General features: G+C 33.8%; 4 protein-coding genes and 1 non-coding gene across 5 annotated transcripts; 3 read left to right on the top strand and 2 right to left on the bottom strand.

Annotated features, from left to right (window-relative positions):
• Positions 1-1701: 1701 nt before the first annotated feature.
• On the bottom strand, positions 1702-8593 carry LOC11420367 (far upstream element-binding protein 2). The gene is made up of 6 exons (XM_003588991.3): positions 8166-8593; positions 7164-7438; positions 6507-6596; positions 6329-6400; positions 5985-6104; positions 1702-2981 (listed from the first exon to the last, which is right to left on the bottom strand). Exons 1-6 carry the CDS (start codon positions 8440-8442, stop codon positions 1932-1934), a joined length of 1884 nt encoding a protein of 627 aa, XP_003589039.2. The 5' UTR covers positions 8443-8593; the 3' UTR covers positions 1702-1931.
• A 3869-nt stretch (positions 8594-12462) lies between these two features.
• Positions 12463-16507, bottom strand: LOC11438262 (26S proteasome non-ATPase regulatory subunit 8 homolog A). Its single transcript, XM_003588990.4, has 6 exons — positions 16303-16507; positions 15124-15202; positions 14042-14144; positions 13530-13793; positions 13077-13188; positions 12463-12885 (listed from the first exon to the last, which is right to left on the bottom strand). The coding sequence occupies exons 1-6, from the start codon at positions 16405-16407 to the stop codon at positions 12745-12747; spliced, it is 804 nt and encodes a 267-aa protein (XP_003589038.1). The 5' UTR covers positions 16408-16507; the 3' UTR covers positions 12463-12744.
• Positions 16508-16670: 163 nt separating this feature from the next.
• TRNAM-CAU (transfer RNA methionine (anticodon CAU)) lies at positions 16671-16742 on the top strand. The gene has a single exon. It is a non-coding gene; the product is annotated as a tRNA-Met (tRNA).
• A 2631-nt stretch (positions 16743-19373) lies between these two features.
• On the top strand, positions 19374-23783 carry LOC11412552 (uncharacterized). Its single transcript, XM_003588989.4, has 5 exons — positions 19374-20265; positions 21286-21338; positions 22296-22462; positions 22558-22709; positions 22992-23783. Exons 1-5 carry the CDS (start codon positions 19494-19496, stop codon positions 23426-23428), a joined length of 1581 nt encoding a protein of 526 aa, XP_003589037.2. The 5' UTR covers positions 19374-19493; the 3' UTR covers positions 23429-23783.
• A 1762-nt stretch (positions 23784-25545) lies between these two features.
• On the top strand, positions 25546-26711 carry LOC11414206 (F-box protein SKIP23). Its single transcript, XM_039830251.1, has 2 exons — positions 25546-26218; positions 26320-26711. The coding sequence occupies exons 1-2, from the start codon at positions 25546-25548 to the stop codon at positions 26709-26711; spliced, it is 1065 nt and encodes a 354-aa protein (XP_039686185.1).
• Positions 26712-27150: the final 439 nt, after the last annotated feature.

Raw genomic sequence — 27150 nt, 5'->3', positions numbered from 1 at the left:
GTATATATTTTACTCCCTCTGTTCCATAATAACTAAGTCATTTTCAATAAAAAAGTGTCTCAAAATAATTGAGTCATTTCACTTTCCAATACAATATTAATTATTTTTTTCCAATTATAACTCTAATTAATACTACTTTCACCACTTCCAATACAATATATTCTACTTTACATTTATGATAAAGAAGAATGGACCAATACTTAACAAAGGTACTCAAACCCATTTTTCTCTCTCATTCACTAATATATTTTTCTTAATAAGTGTGAAATGAACAAATGGCTCAATTAAATTGGGACGGAGGGAGTAACATTTACGGTTGAATTTCTATAAATTGTGCTAGAATTTGTTAGAGATAGTTGGAAGAATTTAAGAATGCTAAGCTTTGACTTTTTACTGGCTAAATTTCTTGAATGATTACAACAGTGAGTATCACATCACATATTGAAATGCCCCCACAATATACTTATAGAGTGTAGGATTAAAGAAGGTATATGTGCTAGTTTTAGATAGCTTACACCTCGTTATCATGTGACAAGGTAAAGATTTGGCTTCCTGCATGTTAGTTTTAGCTAGTAAATCTCTTGAGATATTTGCCCTGGAAGAGAAGGAGAGAACCATTAGGTAAGTGCTTAAACTTAATTCCCAAAAAGTCGTTCAAAGTGCTCTATTCCCACCATATTTTTACTAGGCATGGAAATGGGAAGTGGGAAGGAGCTTTCACATTCACATCTTCATTTCCAAATCCCGTATACCTACTTCTTACCTTATTCAATCTCTAATGGGATGATAAATTAAACCTTGTTTTTGTCCTCGATAGATTCAGGTATTTTGTTCCGTTCACATCCTAGTGAAATTATTATTTAATAAATTGTTTTTTTCATCCTCAAACTTGAATCTATCTCAAACTGGTACCAAATCTATAACCTACTACCATAAATTAATTTCCATCAGTTTTTTCAATTAATCTTATCCATTTGTGATGTTTACACTGATTACAAGTTCAAAAATATCTCAAAAGTATAGATGACATTTACATGTTTGAATGTTGAATATCTATATTCAGAAATAGATACGTGAACGAGTTTAAGGTAGATACATATAATCCCCGTTAACAACCCCGCATCTGTATTTTAAATCAAAGAAAACAAATTAAATTATGGTTATCCACGGATGGATTTTGTTGTCATGCTTATTTCTTACATTTTGTATTGTTACACATGCTTTTAATATTTTGTATTGAGGTTACACATGCTTGATGCCGTAGTTCGAGTTATTTTATTGCATTAGAAAATATGATAAACTAAGAAAAGAAAATGATAATTTTACTCAATGAAGTTAACGTTGAAAATTAAAAGTAACTATCTTTTTGAAACCATTTTATAACGATTATAATGGAACAAAAAGATTATTTTTCATTTATTTTTGGATTTTACCTGCTACTAATTCAGAAGACTATCATTTGCCGTTAGGATCACTTTTATGTTCATTTTTTTGATTAAATTCACATATAAACCTACTAACTGAATCTAAATTCGAATTGGAATTACAACTTGCTAAGTTTTTTTTTTTCTAAATTAACTGCTTGCTAAGTTTGATCTTGCTATGTTTGATGTACCAAAATAGGTTTATATGTGTCTCACGGTTGCCACAAAATACAGTTCCTGGGTCTGATTCTTTTCGACAATTTCCAACAACCAGGTATGCAGAATAACCAACCTCCTATCAGATTTGTTCCATTTTTCAATTTTTAAGTACGCCAAATATTCAGCAAGTTTACATGCAAACTCAGTAGTTTATAAAGAGATCAAAATAAACTAATTTAACACAAGGAATGTCAATCTCAAAGTTGCAAAGCTGGGTAAACAAGTCATTAATACATCAAAAATTAAAATAAAAACATCCATTCAGAACGAAATTAACATACTAGTGCATCAGCTCTGAGGTGACTTAGCAACACTAGCCTGCTGAGCTCCCTGTGCAGGTGCTCCATCATAGCTGCCACCACGGGCATTCCCACTTGCATTACCATCAGCAGAATATGCTGGGGCCTGAGGATAACCAGCACCATAGGAACCACTGTTGTATGATTGTGGTGCCTGACCATAACCAGGTTGGGAATATCCAGAAGGAGGGGGCTGGGAAGGAGGATACCCCGGTTGGGAATATCCAGAAGGAGGGGGCTGGGAAGGAGGATACCCCGGCTGACCATAGCCTCCAGCAGCATTAGGTGACTGTGATTGACCGTATGCAGGTGGAGTACCACTTGGCTTTTGAGTTTGAGGGGGTCCATAACCAGACTGTGTTTGAGGTTGACTGCCATATGCAGTTTGGGAGGTTGGTGGTACCCCATAACTTGGCTGAGCAGCCCCTTGTGGTGGATACTTAGCAGCGTTTGGGCTAGGCTGTTGGCTGCTGCCATAACCTTGTTGGGAAGGTTGGACAGGTGGAACTTGGGTTGCATCCCCTTGTCCTTGTGATCCATAGTTGGTGGTAGTTTGGCCCTCTTGAGCTGACCCATAGCCTTGCTGCTGATCATATGATGTTGGCTGAGCATATCCTGATTGTGGAGGTTGTTGATATGCACCATAGCCATCCTGAGAATATCCCTGTCCCGGTTGGTTATAACCAGCGGAAGGTGGTTGGCTGTAATTGTAAGCAGTCCCATCAGCTGGAGGTGCAGGACCACCAGGATTCTGCGGTTGTTGAGGCTGTTGATTATAATAATCATAGGTAGACTGTTGGGTAGTTGCAGTGGACTGGTCCCAATTGGTAGAATATCCACCAGCTGAATGGGGAGGATAACCTGCATAAGCTTGCTGAGGCACATTGTACTGAGGTGTTGGACCAGGGTATGCTCCAGGTTGTGCATAGCCATAACCAGGTTGTTGAGAAGCGGCAGGGGGAGCCCAGCTAGAGGGTGGCCGAGCTTGGTAACCTTGCTGAGAGTAACCACCGGACATTGATGGATTTCTAAGACGATTCTGCAAAAAGAAAAATTGTTACCACAAATAAATACAAATGAACTCACCCAAGACATAGTATTACATACAGCAGTAGATATATAAACAGATAGACAAGCAAAACATACATCACATATAAATCAACATATAAATAACACAATATTAAGGGTATGTTACATTATCAGATACCATATGGGATTAGAAAGGGGTATAAAGGCCAACATACCGTGTACCAGATCGAGACATAACTGAGTTACTCCAGCAGAAGCACACCCTCTCCCTATTCGAAATGAATGGGTACAAAAGGAAAGCACAAACCACAGAAGTAGACAAGCATATGATATTCATTGCCTCAAGGAAATACACTATGTTGTATCTCAAAATACTGGGTACTTTACTACAATTCTATTGCAAAATATGGGGTGATATGGTAATATTATAATCATTCTCATCGACTAAACAAGCTAAATGTAGGGACTTACATATAGACTGAATAAGCAGCGGCAACCATGACTCCAACATATACAAACTGTCAAGACAATTAACTTCACAAACCTTTGCTACAAGCAAATAGAAAATTGTCCTCCCCCACACATCACCCAATAATCTAAGAAAACAAACTTGACTGGAACCATCAGATAGAAGTACGTAATAGTTGTCCTCCCCCAAACTTCACCCAATAATCTAGGAGAACAAACTTGACCGGAACCCTCAAATAAAAGTATGTATAAACCAACAACAATATGAGCCAAAAGAAAATCAAGGGATAAAGACGAGTGGAGACAATTAAATTTATGAGAAGAGCCAAATTGTCTTGCTACAGTAAGAAGATATTGTACAACGAAAATGCTTAACAACTAAAAGCACATACGAGAAACAACTGCCTAATAATTTAACAGCAGAAATTAAACAAATAATACTAGTTTAACAACTATAAAACGGGATGTTGGAATAAGAGTTTCAGAATAAAAAGCTTTAGGTTATCATGCCAAACATAGCTCCAGCATATAACACGAGGACAACATTATTGAAGTTTATACCATAAATATTTCCAACAACGAACTAATCAGTACAACTAGCATTGTGTGAAAGAAAGAAGACATGTGATGATGTAATTGTTAGTTATAACGTAAATCAAGGTTGAAATGGGATGTTGAAATAAGAGGTTGTCATTGTCATTACAAACATAACTCCAGCATACAACACGAGGACAACATTATTCATGTTTACATCATAAACATTTCGCACAATGAACTAATCAACACAACTAGCATTGTGTAAAAGAATGACAATGTGTTAGCTGCAGGTTGTCATGCCAAACTTAACTCCAGCATATGACACGAGGACAACAATATTGACCTTTATATCATAAATATTTCCCACAATGAACTAATCAACACAACTAGCATTGTTTAAAATAATGATAATATGTGTTTTTGATTGTTAGCTTAAACAATCATGGTTGAAAAAAGGAACTTAATAATAATATATGGAAGGGAAGTTTAAAATTAAGCAGTATACGAGGTTAAGGCTATTATGCCAAATACAAGTTGGGTATCAGACCCTAGGAGAAAGCACTACTTTTTGAAAACTGACCTGAAAAATGGCAGTCAAAAAGGATGCCTAGTTTACCATCTATAGACATGGACATAAATATATACAGTCCAGTGATGACATCATATCAACCAATATAAGACTTGATGCTCAGATAAATATCAAAATGAGATTAAGAACCATACCCTTGCATGTGTAAGAAAAACCAACAAAGGGATTCCATGTTAGTGTCACTAATGGTCCAATACAAACTAACCCTACAATTGTTTCAATAATAAGATCAATAACAACAGTTAATAAGACGACTGTTGAACAGGCTATAATTCCTATGAGTATCCAGGTTGACCAGAGGAGATTGGTATCACTAGACACAAAAATAGATTAACCTATCTATAAAATAGATGTAAATATCCTCCCGAATCAATTCTAAGAATACATAATACTACTAAAGTCTGCAGATTTATTTATGTATCATAGTGGACTACAGACACAAAACCGAGTTAGCAAGAAGGACTGAGAAGTTCAAGATAGTTTTGATAAACTTAGGACTATACCAAAATAATATAACTATGATACAAGATTTTAAAACAAAGCAAGCACAACTAATAGTTAAATATAACAGTGACTTGCTCCCTAAATCAGATTTACATAAATCAAAGGCTACGAGAGTATATACTCTTCTGAATATATTACAATATAAAACAAAAACTCTATAGATAGACAACACCTTAGCCATGAAGAAATGGCTACTTATCTTGCCATCTAAACATTTGGCTAAGCTTAATGCACATAGAAAACAAGTTCGTAATAATACGCATTACCCCAAAAACTCTATAGATAGACAACACCTTAGCCATGAAGAAATGGCTACTTATCTTACCATCTAAACATTTGGCTAAGCTTAATGCAAATAGAAAACAAGTTCGTAATAATACGCATTACCCCAAATCAATTAGTAAGAACTGAAAACCGAAAGTGGCCAGATTGCATAGGTCAAGATAAGTCGAACCATATTCTACTTTTCTCTACCAAAGTAAAAATCGCGATCTTAGTCAAATCATATTCTACTTTTCTCTACCAAAGTAAAAATCGTGATCTTATGACACCTTCAATACATGAACAATAGCAAATATCACAGAAAAAAATGACCTGAACAAGCTTAATTATTGTGTGGGCTCCAAGAAAGAATTGAGTTTTAAGATTTCTTCATAAACACCCACCCAGCAATCATAAGAGAATAGCATACTTCTATAACATCAATAAGTAAGCAATGACAGTATTCTAAACACAAACTCATCTACTTTATCTATCTCAACCATCTAACATAAATAATGATTACAGAGATACAGACAACTACAAGGTGCGCACGAGAATAAAACTACGAAGCAAAACTAGACTTGGCACATGGCAAGTTAAACAAGCTATAACCAAGGCCAAATCCAACAGTAAAGCATAGGGTACAAAACATACCTCGCCACTGAGGATTGAATCAACCAATTGTTTTGCAGATTCAATTTGTTCAGAGGTCCCTTCAATTTTTAGTGTTCTTTCAGTGGATGTGTCGCCTGGGGGAAGATGAAGAGGAATCACCTGAAAGAACATACAAGTACAACATCGTGAACAACAATAACATAAGGGAATTTCACATCTTCAACATCATCTATTGTTGTAGACAAATATTATTAGTAATTGTGAAGTAAGAGTAAAGTATAAAGCCAATAACTTTAATAATAACCACAACAACGATGATGATTTAGCGTGTGATTTACAAAGCACAACAAAACAAAATGAAGGCATGGCTTAAGAAGGAAAACCTGAATTCTTGCTCCAGTTGTAGCTTGCATACTCTTTATCGTTTCTCCCCCTTTACCGATTATAAGACCGACCTGTAGACACAGGAAAAACCATCCCAACGAAAAAAGAAGAAAGATTGAGTCCAAAAGAACCCAACGCACAACAAAAATGTGTTTTTTACATTACTCCTAGGCCCACCTTGTTATTTGGAATCTTCATGGAAAACTCATCAGCGCCACCCTGCCCAGTCATTCGTCGAGTAACAAGTCCATTACCTCCGGATTCAGCCTGTTAAAAACACAACACAAATATCCCAAAAGAAACTGATTCATTAAAAAAATCACTTCACCGTACAATGATCACATCTACACAAAAAATACTTGAGCAGTCCTGTGTATTTCAAATCCATACTATTTCAAATGAGTCTTAAACAAAACACAAACTAAATAGTATAAACACTTAACAGAAACAAACTTCATATCACCTATCAAAAACTTTTACGCCAAATTAAATATTCAGATACAAATTAAGATGCAAGGACACTGACATTAAATTTTAGATCTATAAGGGTGTGTTTGCGAGTTGGTTTTCGGAGATGACTTTGAAGGTCTAAGTCTATATTTTGATATATTTGATATTTCAAAAAAATTAAAAGAACATGATATCATTCATTCACTCGTGTATCATGTTGTTCTTAAAAAAAAAAATCAAATACAGACTTACCCTCCAAAGCTCTTGGCTCCAAAAACCAACTCACAAACACACCCTAAGAGATTTTAAATCTCTAAACATATAAAATATGAATGAACAACTTGATAATTAACTAGAAAAGAGTCTATAGATAAAATAGGGTACCTCAGCAAGAACTTCTTTGATGAGTTTCTCAGCAGTAGCAATAGCATCAGAAGTACCAGTAAGCTCAACCAATCTATTTGGAGAATTAGGATCAGCATCCATATCACGGGTAACTTGGATTTTTGCACCAGATTGCAACTGAAGATACTTGATAGTTTCTCCACCTTTTCCAATAATAACACCAACCCTTCCATTAGGGATTTCAATCTTCTTGCTTGACCCTTGATGTGAATACGAAGGTATACTCATAGGAGCTGCATATTGACTCTTCAAATCTACATCACCAATTACCAAATAATCGAAATTAAACAAGAACCAAATAATAAAATTAACAGTTTTTTAATTTGTATAGACTAAGTATATGTTCAGTTAGTTGATTTTGATTGAATTAATTCTGATTGAATTAAAAGTGAGTTGAAAAGTGGAATAATAAAATTAACAGTTTTTGAATTTGTATTGACTAAGTATATGTTCAGTTAGTTGATTTTGATTGAATTAATTCTGCTTGAATTGAAAGTGAGTTGAAGAGTGGTTTATATTTATATACATGCAAGTGTAAAAGTGAGTTGAACGTAAATTTGAGTTTTAAATTCAATACTAGAATCAAAAGCTCCAATTTCTAGAATCGTGTAGGATAGATTAAAGAGGTAAAATCAATTATACTGGAGTGCAAACAAACATGTCAAAGTCAATTATACACCTCTAGAATCAATCTTGGAGTGATTTATATTTGGATACATTCAGGTAAAAGTGAATTGTACAATAAATTCAAGTGTTAAATCCAATTCTAGAATAAAAAACTTCAATTTCGCAAAATCAATTATACCAAGAGCAACGAAACATGTTAGACTCAATTTTAGTTCCTCTGGAAGTGAAAGTAAGCATATTGAATCTAAACAGAAAAGTTCTAGAGATTAAAACCAAAATCATGTTTTAACCTACAATTAATTAAAATTTAGAAAAATTCAATTCAATTGATTATGAAAGAAGTGAAACCCTAACCTGAGGAATCGTAAGGGGAAGGAGGACCGTTGTCGAATTTGGTACGTTTGACGACATCAGAGGGAGCTGCGGCGCCGGAGAGGAGACGAGCTGCTACTTGTTGAGCGCGTTGTTTGATGAGTTCGAAATCAGCGGTGGCGGGAGGGGGGACGTTGTTGTAAGAAGGAGGAGGAGGTCCGTCGGAGAAACCGGTGGTTCGTGAGTGAGGCGGTGGTTGTTCGTCGTACTTGCGTTTCAAGGAAGGTGGAGTTGAGTCGTATTGCGATTCGTCGGCCATTGGAACTGGAACTGGAATTGGAATCGGATTGAGGAAGAAGAAGGAGAAACCCTAGCTGTAGCTGGGGATAGTGGTTTGATAAGATGCGTCTGTGTCACGTGTTTTGGTTGGTTTTGTAGTGGAATAATAACAATCCGGATCAATAGAGACTATGCCACACTATTCGGCTCACCTAAATATCTCTTTTTCTTTTTTCTAATTATCTTTTTTTTTTTCATTAAAAATAATTAACATAAGGTTTTCCCATAAAAGGAAATTAGAGAAAAGTTAAGGATGAGTGGACCCAAAATATGAGTAAAATGGTGCGTTTATAGAGATGCTTCAACGTTTAAGTTAAAAAGATTTTAAAGAATTTTGAGTTTTCCTCAAAATAGCGGTGTACTTTTTTTGCAGAGGATTGTTCCTTTTATAGGTGGTTGCGCCTTTTACAATGTGTGGGGTGGACGATTGTTTTCATGTAGTTTGAGGGCTCGGATTGACTTTGTTGCCTTATTCTTTTGTTGTTGGTGGTCCTTAATTGGACTTAAGCGCATCATTATGCATTTGACTCCATATATGGGCATTGTTCATGTCCGCAGTAGTAGTAATATTCACTTTAATATTTTATATTGAACATTTATTCTCTAATTGAATGAATTTCATTTTAAGTGAGTATCAATTACAAAATAATGGGACACTTCGAGAGTATCATCTAATAATATGATGATTTTTTTTATATAAAGGGTTAGATTGAGTATTGCTAGCACATGTCCTGCAAACAACTACAACCTTAAAGTGTGAAAATTAAAATTGTAACTACAACTTAGTGCATACCATACTTTGTAGCGTATGCGGTGAAACTTTCTCCTTCCTTTTTGTGAGGACATTACATTTCTTTCTCTTGAAATTATTTCTTTTTTAATGAAACCATGCGGAGAGCCGTCATGGTTAGGCGTTGTAAAAAGAAAATGATGGTGTGAAATGTGGTTTGGTCTTTAAAGATTATTTTGTTCAAAAGGAAAAACTTTATCCATGTGTTCTAATCTAACATCAATAAAGAATGAATGACAGTAATATGAAGGTAAAGACATGGAATTAATATTAGGGAGGTTTAATCAAATTTTTATTTTTTTAATTTTATCATCAACTAGATAAAACCAAATGAGGATCATGAAACATTGAAAATTGCATGTTGCTAAATTATGTATGGGATAGAGATGTGTACAATCAGATCCAACTACACCATGTAAATCCATATGTTCAGATGTACAACCTCCAAACGTTGGTTTGAGATGCAAACATTTTTAAAGAAGGAACAAAAGATTGAGATGCAAGAAGAAGAATGGAGGACAAACATTTTTAAATATGACAGGTTTGACATCTTTTGCTTATTAGGGAGTCCCCTCCCCTGAGGCAATAATTATTGTGTGGACTTCCAGCAATTATAACGAAGGATATATATGGTAGAAATAGTTCATCTCATTGATGAAAATTGGATTTTGCATATCGAATCATCGTGCAGATATTATAATTCTGATTCATTCCATTTATGTTATATTATAGTTATAAAGTTGTTATTGCATGTGATGTTTAGATTCATACTATAATTTATATTTATTCCGTCTATAATGTGGTTGTTGTACGTGATGTTTAGTTTCATAGTGTAATTTAAATTAATTGCGTCCATGTATTAGGTTTATTTATGTGTTTGCACCACATACAATTTAATTCATCAAAATGATTAATTTATTGGAATACTGACAGAAAATTGTCAACATTTACCGTTGATAGTTGTAGCATCAATGATGTTTTTATTGATCGTATGCTTGATAAGATTGCATCTTATTGTTTTGTTTTGAATGAAGATTTGTTTCATATGCGTTGTTGCCCTCATATATTAAACTTAATGGTAAAAGATTGAATGCAACACAATCTTTACTTCGGTCGAAAAGACCAGGGAAAACGTTTATTTGGTTCCGTTCTGACACCAAAGATGGAAGAAAATTTAAAGATGTTTGTCAATTATCGGACATGATTTAGGAAAAGAAGCTTGCACAAGATTGTAAAACAAGACATAATCTACTTATTTAATGTCTCATATTGTATTGTCTTATGAAGAAGTTTCTAAGTGTTGTTCAATACGTTTCACTCAATACAAATCTTTACCAAACGAATGAGATTGAAAAATGGCAAGAGAAATATGTGACAATCACATCCATCTAAATAACTCCTTCCAAACATGGACTTGCAAAGATTGACGATGTCACAAGTTAACCACAAAACTTAAAATATCAATGGCCCGTGTTGAATGAATCAATTCCACGTCAAGCATTCTTACAAACATAAATTATAGGTTGGAACAAAGAATTTTTCACTTTTCTACTTTCCATTGCCAGTTTTGATATGACTACTTAGTTAGTAATTTTTAAGTTCATAAAATACTTTAGATAAAATTATAATTTTGATTTTGATCAATGTGTTTAAGATCTACTTATTTACTTGTAATAGTCGAGTTAAATTTACACTGTTAGACATGTCATTGACATGCAACTGGTAGTGAACGCGAGTATGATCATAATGAAAAATCCACTAAACTCAATGTGATTGCACTTGATGAGGACAATCACCCCTTAAGTTTTAAAAAGTTGCGATTTTGGCCCTCTATGAAAAAAAATTGACAAAAGTGATCCCCAATGTTTAGGAAAATATGCTCTTTTGACCCCGTAACATAAGGGAAATATGATTTTTTGACCACTTATCTTCTCAAAAAGTTGCGATTATGGCCATTTTTTTGGGACATGTGGCATCTTCTCAGCAATTTTGGGACGAAAAAGACCAAAATTGTAATTTTTTTTAATAAGGAGCTAAAATCGCAACATTTTAAAACTTAGGGGTCGAAAAGTGCAGTTTAACTTAACCCATTTTGACTTATATTTGAAATATGTCTAGCTTTTTAAGTATCATATTTCAATACTCTTAATTTGGTTGATTTTATTGTGTTTGATGTTTAGCCATAAAATACATTGACATTATCGCTTTTTTGATGTAGTTATGATTGTATTTTTTTCTTAATGTTGTTATATGAAGTGGCTGATATGATAATTATAAACAAACTGCACATTCAGAATCGCATTAATGCAACCAAGATAACATTTAATCCTACATGTGATGAGACAATTAATCTAAGAAACAACTATTGCTGTAAATTACCGTAACTATAACAATATAATTCTTTTGACTCAGAATGGTTGTTAACATTGAAACGTCCTCCCATGTGACTGTTACTCAAACCGTTGCTCAACAAAGTGTTGACCCCCTTCAAGATTTTATGTATAACACACCAAAAAGCACCGTTCAAGGCCTAAAAGATTGCTCACACGTTGTAATATCTTTAAGTTGCAGCTTGTATAGATATATTTTGTTGTAATTACTTATTTTGAAGTTTAGTCAATGTTTAATCATCTTCCTTTCCAATATTTTGCGACAAGGTACCGAGAGAAACATGTGAAAATATATACCTTTTGCATTCTAAGAACCAACCTTCAAATAGGAACAAGCCTCTCCTGTTTTAAATAAAATTTGGATTGATTAATTTCTTTTTTGTTTTTTTATAATTGATCAACATGTTCTAAAAATTGATAAAATTTCTACTTTGAGGTTCATAAATGCTTCAAGAGCACTTGATAGCATTTTCCATATATTTCATCCACGTAAAAAAAGAAAAAAGAGCATCAATTTCATTCACTATTTTCTTTTTCTTTTTTGGTACAACATTCACTATTTTTTCATACACTAAAATTGAGAACTTTGCTTCGCCACATCAAATAATATCAACGAACTAAAATGTAAGTTCAGTTCTATTTCACCCCATTTCATTCAATTTTTTTAGGGACTCCATTTCATTCATCCACACACTCTTCATTATAATGTATCCAAAGATAATCTTTAATCAACAACAAGTTAGCAAATGAAATGATTGGCCGTAATTCGTTTCAGAAAATCCGACCAGCCTTGCGCACCACCATTCTAAATTTTCTGAAGTGATCAAAGAATACAAGGCTGCAATAAATTCATATCACCCTCATTTGAATATGAACCTTACAATGGATTTGAAATTCATCAAGTAGTCAACACAAGTATAGAATGATTTTGAGCACTGTAAAGAAGAAAGAAAAGGGTACACAAAGGAACAATACAGCACCTAGATGAACAAAATAAAGAGAATAGTCATTTTACAGTTCCACACTGAATCAGAACTAAACAATTTCATTAGACAGTATTAGCAATCTTGGAAAACACAAAAGCCATTGCATCCATTTCTTTTCAGACAATCCTCTCCAACTCCCTAGCATAACTAAGTGTTTGGTTGATGAGTTGCAGGGAGGGTATTTCTTTGCAAGGTGCAGAATCCTTTGCCTTTTGAAAATAGACAGAACCGTTCTTGATTTCCCATTCAGGGTGCTCCTGCAATCAGTAGATATACCAATTTTAGAACCGGAGAACAAAACAATGTCGTGCAAAGAGATTCAGGCTTATCAAGTAAAAGCAAAGGAGCAATGTAGATTGGAAACATGAAACGTAGAAGATAAAATTACGCATTCACGGCAGAAATTAATATTTACTATACAACATCAATGTACAGTGACATTTCTCACCTCCTTAATATATTCCAAGAGTTCCTGGTCTTTGGTGAACAGCAACATCTGCTTAGCATCATTAATTGAAAGATAGTCATATGCCTTCTCACTGCATCCTGCTATCTCATCTCTGAACGTTTAAAGATACAAACTAGTTAGCAAATTGACATGGATGTGCAAATATGGAAAAACATTATACAACAGAGGTGTGCGAGCTTCAAGGTTATAATAATGATTTTGTGCTTCGGCCAAATTTTCATTGCAGGAACTACGAAAAAATAGACTTCAATACTACAGATATCTTTAAGTTTATAGTAATTATGTTTGAGAAATTAGTTTCGAGGAGAACGATAAAAACAAAGTAACCAAGTCCAACTTCAGAAGTAACAAAAATAAATAGATGGAGTTCCAATTTAACAGCTGAGTTCAATCATCAGGTAGGCTATAAGAAATATTGACAACAATTATTACCTGATGGTCTTTGCCAAAAGATCCATGAAATACACATATGTTTCATGTGGTACTGTCTGTCGAGCACTCAAGACACGGTTGTATGCCCCTTCCATAAAGGATTGCTCCAACTCCACAGCGTGCTTAATACAAGGATTCTCCAGAGCCGTGGATGAAAGCAATTCCAATTCAGTATGGAATTCAGCAATCCTATTCTGCACAAGAAGTCTCAACAGGTTGAGACCAAGTATTGGGTACTCCTGAGGAGATTGGGGAAGACGATTACTGCAACACATGAAAAGTCACCATAAATTACAATAGCTCAACAAGAAAGCAAATAATGAGTTGGATATAGAATCACAGTCTGTTATACATAATACTTTCACGTTTCTTGGTATATACTACAAGGTAATATACTATAAGGCAATTGTTAAGTGATCAGGACATGTCTATTGTTTTAGATCCGGATTCAACAGTCTGAGATTAGAAACATATATTGTGTACTTGTAAACAAAGGGGCAAGAATCATTTACCGTGCATCAGTGTAGTAAGGTTTCAATTGAAAGAAATCTCTTTCAAAGGCATCTTGATCCTCAATTTTTACACTAAGGACAACGGCATGTTCGTATATATCCCCTGAAAATTTTCAACAACAAGAAAAAAAAACATTTCAGACAAAGAACTAATAGCTAGCAACTTTTTCCTATTCACCTGACAAGCAGTTATTATCTTATTCATTCTAATTAATATGATCGAGTCATGGGAGAAAAGTTTTCAGTATTTTATTTTGTATAATTGATATGGAAAATGGCTCATCATTTTATTACACTGAACTTGAAGCATCAAACAGTTTCCAATTTTAGTATAAAAACACTTGTATTTTTTGTCTCCTCTAAAATACAGTATTTGTCATGCAGCAAGACAAAGGTTAACTTGCAGTTCCACAACAACCAGATAGAAAAATTTATCTATCTTTCTTACTACCATGGTTTGAAGAACAAAACAAGATCCACTTCCAACCTAATTTAATTTAAGATTCACTCATATGATATTTGATGAAGTTTATCTTCTTTTATTACTAATAACAAAAAATACGGATTAGAAAACAATGCAGGAGAATGAACAAAGAGAAAGGGAAAAAGACCAGAGCAACTGATTTGAATGAAGAATATTACTTGCTAATTTGCAATTCCAGCACAACCAGATAGAAAAGTTATCTATCTCACTTCCAATTTTAGAAATAAAAACTATTTTCTTGTCTCTTCTAATATACAGTTTTGTCATGCAGTACGCTAACTTGAAATTCCACCTTAAACCAGACAGAAAGGTTATCTATCCTACTGCCATGCTTTGAAGAACAAAACAGGATCCACTTCCAACTATGACAGGAGGTATGAAAGAATAATTCAAATTTATATCACAAAGAGCTCATAGCCAGGATGATCCATTAAAATGTCATTTAAAATACAACCTAATTTAAGATTCACTCATATGATATTTGATAAGGTGGATCTTCTTTTATTTAAAAAAATAGGGGTAAGAAAACAACGCTGGAGAATGAACAAAGAAAGAGTAAAAAAACACCATAGAAACTGAATGGAATGAAGAGTATTACTTGCAATAGTTAGCTCTTGAACTGCATTAGGTGTATCTGCAAACAAGGGTGGAAGGCTTCTGAACCCTGTTAGTAACACCTGCAAGTGAAAAATGCCACTAAAAAGTTACATTGAGAATTGAAAAAACAGAAATAAGCAACTGCAATTAGGTGCTATTTTAAAGACTATGAGCCAGTTTGGACAAAATTCTCGACAAATAATTATGGAAAACTAAACGATAAGGAACCCTACAATAACTGAGTTTATTAAACAACAGTTTCTTGTATAAGTTGTAATTAACTTCTACATCTCAATTTTTTTCAAAAACTCTGTTCTTACCTTTTAAGGCCTTTCTCATAGGTAAAGAATCACAATTCATAAACTTATTCAAACAAAAAAATCCCATAAGCTAGAAGCTAAATCCTAACTGGGTCAATATAAACCAGAGCTATGAATTCAAGCTGCTCGAAGTCATCCTATAAGCCCAATAACTAACAAGTATCAAGACACAATGCTTTCAAAGCAAGAGTTTCCTTTCTATTGGGTGTTTGGATTTGAAGAGAAACTCCCAAATTGACCACCCAACAACCTACCATACCACTAAATCTGTTCTTTTTAGGCTGCATATTTTAAATTTCAAATCTAGAACACAAAAATTCACCTCAACCAGTACCAATCAAGAGTAAACCCCTGTTTCTCACAAACACTTATGTGGGTGTGACAGTAATATCTATATGTTTTTCTTATAGATATTAACGGTCTCACACTGAATCAACCCACAACCATTTTACTTCACAAGAATATCTATAAGTTTTTCCAACAGTTTCTGGTATAAGTTGTGATTAACTTCTACATCAATTTTTTTTTTTTTTCAAAACATCTATCATGCCATCTGCCTTATAAAAACTTTTTCATAAGTAAAGAATCATAAACATATTTTAATTAAAAAAAGCTACCATAAGCTAAGCTAAACCCAAACAGGGTCAATAAAAATCGAAGCTATATTATATCAAGCTGCCATAAGTAAGGTTTATTAAACACAGTTTCTAACAACCCCTCTTGATTTTTTTAATACGAATTAACTAATTAAATCAAAATTGACATAATTAATTTAATATAACGATCTAAAACTAAAGCAACCCACAACATTGAAATTAGGGTAAGAAAGAAACTAGGGTTTAGTAGGGTTAGAGTGTTACCTTAAGCTGGGAAAGGAGATTTGAAGCGGAATCGAAATCGTTTCTGAGAAAAGCAGCTTTGAAACGATCGAACAACTGAGAAACTTCTGTGAATTTGGGATCCATATCGTTCGGTTTGGAAATTGCAGTTTTCAGAGGTTGAGTGCTTTAAACGACAATCTTCAAACACAGAACGACAATGAATGAGTGAGTTGTATTTTCTGTTTAACCTTCTCAACAAGTAGCTTTATTTATTATTTTTTTGTTTGCAAAATCAGGGATCAGGTTTTTAACGGGCCGAATTGTATAAGCCCAAACCCAATTCATTCTTATTTATTAGCAGTTTCTTTAAGAATGATATATTAAATTGAAGAAAAAAAAAATATGAAATCAGAGTGGCGCAGCGGAAGCGTGGTGGGCCCATAACCCACAGGTCCCTGGATCGAAACCAGGCTCTGATATATATATTTTTCGTTTTACTATTTTTGTTATTGAACGGCAAACAATTATCGCGTCTCATTTCGGACAAACTTATGCACCAAATCAGCTCAAAGAATACTCTATTTTATTTTTCCATGAATTCCCTTCAAAAAGTATAGAATGGCTTCAAAATAATGAAATTCTTTATTCTCTTTGCAAGAGTTTTCTTGTAGCATCACATATTCTTCTATGTCATTGAAACATTATCTCAGTAATGGTTGAATAGTTCAAATACTTGATTGTATTAAACCAGAAGTTTGAGAATACCAGAGTATAATCAATTGACAGAAGTAGTGTTATGGTGGTTGTTGGTTGTTTGTGACATGGTGGAAAATCCTTCAACACCAAGGTGCTGGAAGACGTAGCTAAGAGGTGGGTGGTGAATCAACATAAATAGCTGTGTTTGTTCTTTGTTGTCTTTTTTAGCTACTTAAGAAAATATGAAATCGATGATTACAAGATTGAAAATGCTACCGATTGTCCTTAGCGCATTGGTTAAAGTACTAAAATAAATAGGTTTGTATTGAAAAATGGTGTAATTATTGTTAAGAAAAAAATTAAAACTTGTATTTCTAAGACAAAAGTTTCTGTTAATGGAATCCTTAACCATTGCCCTTAGGACATTGGTTAGCAAGACCCTTACAAGATGCTTATTTTAATTTTTTTACCCAAATTAACTTCATTTAATTAAATGGATAATCTATATTTTTTTTTTATATAAAATCAATATACTTTTTGTGCAACCAAATGTAAACAAAAGTGGCACAAATATTTTTATCTAAATTTTGAACTAAATAAACTTGATTTTTTAGATCATTTTACTTATATTTTATTACAGAGGAAGTATGATATAAACATTAAATCCATGATACTACAATATAAATATCAGACAAATACTTTTTCCTTCAAAAAAAAAAAATATCAAGCAAAGAGTTATTGAATATTGTAAATTTTTTAATAATTTTTTTGGGTACATTTATAAGATGTAAATTTATATTTTAAATCAAAAGATATTTATAGTTTGGATTAAATTTACATACATTAACATTGTAATTTTTGTTTCACATTGTTTCTCAATGTAATCGTTAAATCATAAAAAAAAATGCTTAACTTTTATTTTAACGGATTCTAAAGTGACACAAACGATTAATTATGAACCCAAATAACACTTAAATAAGATGATAATAAATCACTTTCAACTTAATTAGTTTGGAAATTTTTTGAAAAAGATTTACCATCAATTGTAATCTCACCCGATCCAAATGATTAGTCTCTGCACACTTCATTTACGTGTAGAGTATATCCTTTTAAAACAAAAAAAATATTGACTGTTATTTTTTTTTTTGTGGTCAGGGTTTGAACCTCGAACCTTGCATGTTATTATGCATTGTCCATACAATCTGAGCTAAACTCACGAGGACATAGTGATTGACTAATAACATAAAACTTCTTAGAGCATCCGCAATGGAGACTCTTATCTCTGAGGTCTTAAATGGATCCCACATTGACACATCAGTTTTTAATATTTTTTTAATAATAGTACCTAATAGGTACTCAACCACTCCAATGGAGACCCTCTAACCAAAAGGTCTAATTGGGTCCCTCCAATATTATATATTTAATACACTATCTATTTTAATACATTTTTTAATTATTATTTTAATAAAAAAGTGATGTGGGCCCATTTAAGAATGAGGTCTTAATTTAGACTTTGCATCTTTTAAGACCCTCAATTTTTTTTCCACAATGGAGGTACCTATATTAGTAGAGGTGTCAAATGGGCCGGCTCGGGCCTAAGAGGCCCGACTATAGAAATGGGCCAGCCCGGCCCGGCTCGTTTATGATTGGGCCGTGAATTTTAGAGCCCGGCCCGGGTGGGCCATGGGCCAGCCCGGCCTGGCCCGTTTATGTTTTATTTTTAAAATTTATTCACTTTTTTTAATGTATTTTCTTATGTATTAGTTACTCACCATTATTTTTTTGCTAAAATATGATTGGATGGACATAAAAATATAAATAATTTTTACATTAACATTGAATAATAATTAAACTCTAGATTATTCTTTCAATTAAATCAAATTAATAATTTATAAACTTTAAAATTTTAAAACTGTAAGCTAAATTCATCCATATTTATTAAGTTTATTTTTTTAAATATTTTTTTTAATAAATTTTAAATTAGTTGATATTTTTTAAAAAAAATATGTTGTTTTTTAACAAAAATAAAATGAAATATGAGCCAATGGGCCGCCCCACAGCCCGGCCCAACTTTTTAGCCCAAATGGGCTTGGGTCGAAAAAGCCCGAGTGCATTTTTTGGTTAGTTTTTTAGGCCCGTCCCGACCCAAAAATATGGGCCAATGAGCCGGCCCATGAGTCCGGCCCATTTTTGATAGCTCTATCTATTAGGTACCAAGTCTTAAATGTTTAAGACTCTCCCATTGTGGATGCTCTTATTATGATTGTGCATGAAAATAAAAATTAAATCTTATATTTATATTTTTAGGCATTGTAATTTTTTTATATATTTAATTAATCATTTTCCATAAAAGGAAGAAATAAAAACACCAAATTTTAAAAAGTTGCCCGTTATCAAAAAGTACATACATATTCCCTCCCTCACTCCCATTTCCATGTACTTACTCATCATCACTCCACTTACACCCACTCCCTAAAACCTAGGGTTTTTCTCTCTCACCAACTTCCTTCAACAATTTCTCAGTTCCAAACAAAATGGACACACAAAACCCTTCAAAACAGCCTCCACTTTACTACCAACCAATGCTCAAAGAATCAATCAACCGTTTCTTAACCGACTACCGCAACGGTGCTACTAATTTCACCGATTTCACCTCAATCTTCTCCCGCGCAATTCACACCACTTCAGACCCACCAATTCCACTTCTGTGGTTCTATTCAGCACTTGAATTTCATACTAATAGGTTAAGAGAAGCTTCTAGAACTTCACTCGTGGCGGTTAAGGGTTTGTTTCAGCTGCTTGTTTCGTGTTGCGATGGATGTGTCGCGATGAAGAGGATCGGGGTTTTAGCTCCGTTGGTGTTTGAGATTTATCGTTCTATGGGTTGTGGGGAAGAAGTGAAGAGTGAAATTGAGGGTTTGGTGGAAGGGGTTGTGAGTTACTGTAGCATTTATTGTATGAAGAGTGAAGTTGAGGTTAATGGTGGTGATGCTAGGGTTGGGGTTTTGGAAGAGGGTTTTGTTGATTTGATACCGGTTTGGATGGTTGATTGTGACGGTGGTGGTGAATCTGGAGTTGGTGGTGATTGTTTGAAAGGGTTTTTCCCTTTTGTGAGTGATGGGGTTCGAAAGGGGATTGAAATGGGTTGTGAGGTTGGTTATTTGGCTGGGGTTGTTATGTTTGAAGCTCTTTTGTTGAAAATGTGTTTGATTTTTGAAGCGGGGATCGCGAGAGGGGAGAAGGAGAAGAAGTTGCATGCTGCAGCAGTTCAGGTTATGACTGGGTTTCGGAATTTTTACTTTTTAGGTAAGAACTTGCTGCTTCTCTTATTATTACTAGCATGCTTTTAAATTGTAGTCTTAGTCTTTGATATTGCAGTGAATTGAAGTCAAACATATCTATTGTAGTCTCAACTGCGCTTGCGTTGATATTGCAAACAGATCGAAAAACATGATTTAACTTTTACTACCTAAATTGCAGCCGCAATCCATTTTATAAAACCTTGATGGCAACTATTTAGACTTTTTCCAGCAATTACTAAGTGTACGAGCGGGTAGGGTATTTAGGATCTGTTTGGTTTGACTTAGTTGAGCTTAAGCACTTGTGAGACTGTTTGGGAGAATTTATGAAAGCAGCTTATAACATGTTCAGAAGCTGTTTTCAACTTATTTTCACAAGCTCTCCAAGTCAGCTTATGAAAATAGATTGTGGCTTATGCAAAAAAAATTTAACTTTATTGTATTTTTTGTTATAGAAATAGCCTATACATAAGTGCTTATTATCATCATAAGTGCTTATGTTACAAGCTGCAAATTAAGCTGTTAATTTAAACAGGGCTGTAGGAAATTCCAAACAACTTACATATAGACTCTATCCATTTGTTGTCATGCATTCTTTCACTTTTACTTAGAAGCCTTAACAATTTTGTTGCAATGAACAGCGATTGCTGTTTTTAGCAAATGTCTCAATATAATTATGTTCGGTCATTATGTTGAAGTTTGGAGTAATCTAGATTCTACAGCATTTTAGGAAACCAGATCTTGGTGAAATTTTTTGATTGTATATTTATATTTGTGTTTTAATACTCAGGTTGGTTTTGATGTTCACGCACAAACCATCCACGTATAGTTGTCTCCTGTCTTTGTATGGGTCAATCTGATCATACAGAATTGTCGATTTTCATAGTTTATTATAATATTATTTACCTTTATTTGTATAATTATTATATTACTCAGTTTGACATAGGTCATATCCTTGTGCTTTATGGGCTGATTTCGTTACCGTCTTCATGTATGACTTCCTGACTTCTTTATTGGTGCTTATCAGATACGCTTTTGAGGATGATGTTGGAGCCAGCTTTGCCAGTGATCTCCTTGCTGGTAAGTACCTTCATATGCTTTAGCATTACTCAGTTATAATTCAGAATTAAGGGCTTGCAGACAAAGACAAATCACCTCTCCTTTTCTCCATGAAACTATGTGTAAGATTAATTTCATATAATTTCAAGCCATCTTACTCGTCCACATGGCATTGGTTTAACTGAAGCTGAAGCAAATCATATTATGATGCCACTGCCCCTTTATAGAGAGGTTACTTGAGTAGCGTTTGACATGCAGAGTTGCAGACAGAATGAATTTGATCAACCTGTTTTGTTCTCCTTTTCCACCCTTTTAGATAGGATCCCACACTTACCACTTTTCCTTATTTAGTCCTGTTTTGTTCTGTTTTTTATATGCACCAAGCACAGAACTAAACTCATGTTCTGTTCCAGTTCATTTATCAAACATTATCTTAGATTAGCTGGTTATAAGATCCAACTGTATTTTTGGTTCGGCACGCCAAACCTATTTTACAGAAAAGATTATAGGTCACTCAGGAGAGATGTGGGCCCTACTCATATAAGTTTATTTTTCATGCGATAATTTAGGTAAGGTCCAGAGTTGAAATATTGATTCTGTTTATTGATGTTGGAAGTTGTTAATATGATAATTGAAGTTTTTGTGATGTTGGAAAACTATGATTTAGATTTTGGAATTTTAAAACTTATATTAATCTTTCCAGAGAAATTGTTTAGTTCACCGATTCTTCAAGTATAGTTCCCAGTATATTGTCTTTGAAAAGGGCTACTACTTTGGTTAGCTGCATTGATTATTCTTTGACATAATCTTCTCAACATTGGCTACAATGCTGGGCAGCCTTCTTCCGTTGGTAATTCGAGTTCTTTGGTTTATGGAATGACTTATTTCATTTCCCTTCAAGAAAAGTATGATGCATTTCATTGTTTGTTTCTAATTTTCGCTGTCATATTCAACAATTTACTGGTCGTTTTGCTATAGGGTTCTGACAACGAAGTTCTTTTAAAAGAAGCCCTGTACTATTCTGTGATGATGATGGATTATTCATTCATTAATTGTCAAGCTGGAGTTTCTTTGTATGCCGACAACCTGAAAGATTTTGCTATCAATTGGTTGTTTGTTGCTGAGTCAGCTATACAGTCTGCTAGGTATGAGAAAAGCCTATTGTAGCTGTGAAATATGAATTAGTAAGTGGTTTCTGGAATGTCTCAGCTAATAAGTCTGATAATATGCTTGGTTACAGGGAAAAGGGTGATCATGGGAAAGCTACTTCTTATGTAAATTCCTTCTGTAGGTCCTGCATTCCCATTCAATTGATCAACTGGGTTACTAGTCAAAGCGGCATAGACAGAAAGATCGGCAGACCAAGTGTTTCCACTCCTATTGATCTTATAAGTGAGTTCCACCAATTACCCCTCCATTTTCTTTTATTATTCTTTCGACTTCTCTTTGACTGTTAAGAGGCTTTTATATTTTTAAAAAAAGTTCAGCAAGCTGTATAATTGAATGTGGCTGCACCCAATTTCAAGTTATATCAGTGTCGTTGGTGATTGGATTCTGACTATGGTTAGCTAAGACGAGCTGCCAATTATGCGTAGTCTCTTTCCTTTTGTCTGTCAGATTTTTTTGTTTTGTATTGCTTTGTGCGTAACTAATGACTAGTGATTTCTTATTCAGAATGGCTTCTAGCTGCTGAGGAACACGGATTGGCAATATTTGGTTGTGGAACTGCCAAGCATCGTGCAAAGGCTTTCGTTTTCACTTCAAGAACTGTGTCTATGCTTCCGGTGGTCAAACATCCCTTTTTAAGTTCTATACATGGAGGGTTTGCAGGAACAGTGCCTATGCTTCCGGTGGTTGAACATCCCTTTTTAACTTCTATACATGGAGGGTTCGTGGCAGATAGAGTTCGTGCTAGTGATGTAGAGATGCATGATACTGTGGACGCCATAAGTTTGTCTGGTGATGATAGAATTAACACATTCACCACTGATGGAACTAGAAAACGCAAAGAAGGAATCGAGGATGGTACAAAAGTACAGCTAAAGTATATGAGATGCCAGTTGCATGAGAATGCAGTGAGAGAAAACTCCTGTACATTCAAGCAACAGTGATGGTTTAGATAGTAGAAGTGTAGCAGGGTATTTTGGTTTACGAATCTTAGGAAGTAATGGGGCAATATGGTTGATGAAAACTTATGAGAGGATGCAGAGTTAGCAATTTTTGTGACTTATCTATTTTGGTTACTTTTGCTGCTAGTGAATAGGAAACATTGAGCACAGCATGATCTTCTGGCATATATAGGTGCCTTCAATTTCATTTTAGTTGGCATAATGCCACGATATGATGTACTTTGAAGCTTCAAATTACCTATCTATACTCATTATGCATCTGACTCGGTCCTGAAGCCAGTAATACCAATACACATTGGACTTATTATATTTGAATATAGTTTTATCCTATTACATATTTGATTAATTTTTATTTTATGTTAGTTCATTATTAATTTGTTTACTTTGTTCTGGTCTCTTTTTGTCTCACTCGGGTTTTATTCTCTGGTCAGTCCATTAAATTAAATAATTAATTTTTCATCTCTTCTTTGTTGTATTTCAGTTTTCAACTAACCTAATCGTAATAGAAACTTTTTTTTTTTTGAGCAATTCAACAAAACTTTCTCATAAAATCAACAAAGTTATTATTTTTTTAGAACAACGCACAATTCAAATGAAACACTTATGAGACAAAGAGAATACATTGTTAGAGTCACATTACAAAACTTTTTATACGATTATAATCTATTTTCAACCATTATATCCACTAGCTTTTTGTTGCTTTATATGTAGATAGATAGTCTATTTTTTTTTTCTCTTTCTTATTGTTTGTAGACGTAGTAACAAACATCATATAAAAAGTTCAATAGTAAATGAGAGATCATCGGTTTGTATTTAGGTAACCGCAAAAAATATTAAACGTAACAATTTCAATATTGTTAGTTGAACTAAACCTAACAAATATAGTCTAATTTTTTCAACCAATTCCTTTGTTTTGTCAAAAGAAAGAAAACCAATACCTTTGTTATATTTTTTTTTTTTATAATGTTGAAGATGCAAAAATCATTTTATATATTTGTAGTAATAGACACCAGACAAAGAAAATCGGTCAATTAATCCGAACGATTGTTATTATAAGTCATACACGATCATCTAAATAAATAATTAATGTAGTAATTTCACAAAACACATTCTCCTCGCGTCTCACATTATTATCTCTTTAGCATTTTTTTCTTTTTTCAAAATAATTGTCACTTTTTAATATCATTGTAGTATTTATTATTATACCTTTATTTATTAAATTTCATCTAATTTAATTACTCCACTAACTACAATTAACAAGGGTGTTTTAGTAAAGACGATTAATTTTACCATTAAAATCACCACAATTAATTATTTTCTTAATAAAGATGCACAAATCTTAAACAACTAATGTTGTTAGACGAGGGAGTATTTTTTTTTTTCAAAATGATTCTAACAATCATCGGTCTCTCCCGAGTTGAAAGCCATTGATTCCGCAATATACAATGTAGTTGTAGCTCTTTCGTCTAGGTAGGGATGAGAATAGGCTAAGGCGAGCTAGGCTTTGCAAGGCCTAAGCCTGGCTTGCCATATTTTTTTAAAGCCTAAGCTTGGCCTGCGACCTGTCATAAGCCTACCTTTTAGGCCTGAGTTTGGCCTTCTGAAAGTCTGATACGGTCTGCTAGCCTGTTTAAAAGCCTATATCTTATGAACATCTTTAAATATGAAATGTGATCTAAGTTTAAATGGACTAGTGAACTAATAATTCAATTAGATTAAACTCTCTTTTGATAATCAACACTAGATTTTAGGGAATTCGAATATATATTATATCATATTTCTATTATAGTTTATAAATAATACATTTATATATTCAAAAAATTAATGTATACTAATAAAACTTAAATTATTGAAAAAGTTTACGAATTTATATTTTAATTCAAAGTATAAATAATATAATAATAAATAATATTATTCATATTATTTAAATAGACCAACTTAATAAGTTTAAGGCCTGACCTTTTAAATTAAATAGGTTTAAAAAAAATCTAGGCCTTCTTTGTTTAAGAAAAAAGTCTGATCTATCATAGGTTAGACCGTAATCCCTTATAGACCGATGTGGCCTATTCCTATCCCTGGGGTTCCTCAAACAAAACGGAATGAAAAAGAAAAAAGAGAATCCGCAGAATACACCAACAGCAACATCAATGGCAGAGTCAGACTGGTCTTCACTCCCAAAGGAGCTTCTACATCTGATATCCCAACGACTCGACGTTGAACTCGATCTCATTCGTTTCCGATCAACTTGTTCCACATGGCGCTCTTCTTCCTTACCAATTCCCAATCTAACCCTCAAGTTTCCACACCCCTATCAATCTTCCATCAACAACACCACTCAATTTCACTCTCTCTCCAAACGCTCTTTCTTCCTCATCAAACCACCACTTCAACGCCCTTGGTTGATCAAAATTACTCAAAACCCTAACGGTAAAACCAAACTCTTACACCCACTCCTCTCATATCAATCATCTCATCCTCTTCATTTCCCTCACGCTCTTGATTTTAGTGAACTTTATGTACTTGAATTAGGAAATGATTACATTATTGACAGCGAACAAATATTACCATGTGACTATGTTTACCCTGAAAAGATCGTTGCTGTCACGTGCAAAGAAAAAGGTCCTCTTGTTATTGGCACATTTATCTCTACCAAGAAATCAGTATCGTTGAAAACCAACGGAGATGAAATTTGGTGTGTGATTACTGATATGTCTATAAACTTGGTTGACATCTGCGTTTTCAAAGGGCGGCCTTATATGATAGATGGAATTGGTAGGACAATTATTGTTGGACTTGGATTGCATAACTTCAATGCCTGGTTTGATCCACCTAAATATGAACTTGTGGTTAATGGTGGGGCAAAAAATTCTTAGTGGAGAGTGAGGGTGCGTTGCTGCGAGTGGACATCTATGAGTGTTTAGGTTTTGATTACTCCGGTAAGGATGTTTTAAGGATTAATGTGTTTAGGTTTGATGAGAAGGAGTGTAAATGGGCTGATTTGATGAGTTTGGGAGATAGGGTTTTGTTTTTGGGGAATGGATGTTCGTTTTCTGCTTCTGCTTCGGATTTGTGTGTTTCTAAAGGGAATTGTGTCATCTTTATTGATGATGCCTTCCTCAATTTTAATGGTAAAAACATGCAATATGGGAACTGTGTTTTTGACTTGGATCAAGGAAAGCTTTCGCCTTTGTCTGATTGTCCTGACTATTTTAACTTGTTCTGGCCACCTGCAGAGTGGATCGGCGAATGTTGCGTTCCTAAATGAGTATGTTATCTTGCATTATTTTGCTTAGCTTCCGTTGTCAGATTAGATAATCTTTTCAACTGTACTTGCAGAAATAGAAAAATTAAAATATTATATGAATATGTGCTTTACATCACCATGCCTAGTTATTATTATGATTATGTAGTTTCTAAACTAGATGTAACAACATTGATGACCGTTTATTATCTTCTTTCCTTGTTACTTTTGCAGACTATATGTTTAGCAACAAATCTGGACCAAATATATTATTACTTAGCTAATTATTGGGAATCTTAAATATTTGGATTAGTAAACAAGATGCAATTTGGATTAGTGATGATTGATGTAACCAGTCTACTTGAGCATATATTTGAAAAGTTTTTATATATATATATATATATATATATATATATATATATATATAAGATAGGATCCGTTGACACCTGGTGTCAACGGATTC

The sequence above is a fragment of the Medicago truncatula genome, chromosome 1 (assembly GCF_003473485.1).
Source record: "Medicago truncatula cultivar Jemalong A17 chromosome 1, MtrunA17r5.0-ANR, whole genome shotgun sequence".
Classification (NCBI taxonomy): domain Eukaryota; kingdom Viridiplantae; phylum Streptophyta; class Magnoliopsida; order Fabales; family Fabaceae; genus Medicago; species Medicago truncatula.
The sequence above is the reverse complement of the archived record's forward strand: the minus strand, read 5'-3'. Positions and strand labels throughout refer to the sequence as shown.

Excerpts from the sequence above, each read along its gene's own strand:
- LOC11420367 (XM_003588991.3), bottom strand. The coding sequence starts at position 8,442 with ATGGCCGACGAATCGCAATACGACTCAACTCCACCTTCCTTGAAACGC. Across the intron at positions 7,439-8,165 it reads TTCCCCTTACGATTCCTCAG|ATTTGAAGAGTCAATATGCA; the intron begins GTTAGGGTTTCA and ends TTGGTGATGTAG. Across the intron at positions 6,597-7,163 it reads TCAAAGAAGTTCTTGCTGAG|GCTGAATCCGGAGGTAATGG; the intron begins GTACCCTATTTT and ends TGTTTTTAACAG.
- LOC11438262 (XM_003588990.4), bottom strand. The coding sequence starts at position 16,407 with ATGGATCCCAAATTCACAGAAGTTTCTCAGTTGTTCGATCGTTTCAAA. Across the intron at positions 14,145-15,123 it reads TCAAGAGCTAACTATTGCAA|GGGATATATACGAACATGCC; the intron begins GTAATACTCTTC and ends GAAAATTTTCAG. Across the intron at positions 12,886-13,076 it reads TCTTGGAATATATTAAGGAG|GAGCACCCTGAATGGGAAAT; the intron begins GTGAGAAATGTC and ends TACTGATTGCAG.
- LOC11412552 (XM_003588989.4), top strand. The coding sequence starts at position 19,494 with ATGGACACACAAAACCCTTCAAAACAGCCTCCACTTTACTACCAACCA. Across the intron at positions 21,339-22,295 it reads TGCCAGTGATCTCCTTGCTG|GGTTCTGACAACGAAGTTCT; the intron begins GTAAGTACCTTC and ends GTTTTGCTATAG. Across the intron at positions 22,463-22,557 it reads TCAGCTATACAGTCTGCTAG|GGAAAAGGGTGATCATGGGA; the intron begins GTATGAGAAAAG and ends GCTTGGTTACAG.
- LOC11414206 (XM_039830251.1), top strand. The coding sequence starts at position 25,546 with ATGAAAAAGAAAAAAGAGAATCCGCAGAATACACCAACAGCAACATCA. Across the intron at positions 26,219-26,319 it reads TTATATGATAGATGGAATTG|TGGAGAGTGAGGGTGCGTTG; the intron begins GTAGGACAATTA and ends AAAAATTCTTAG.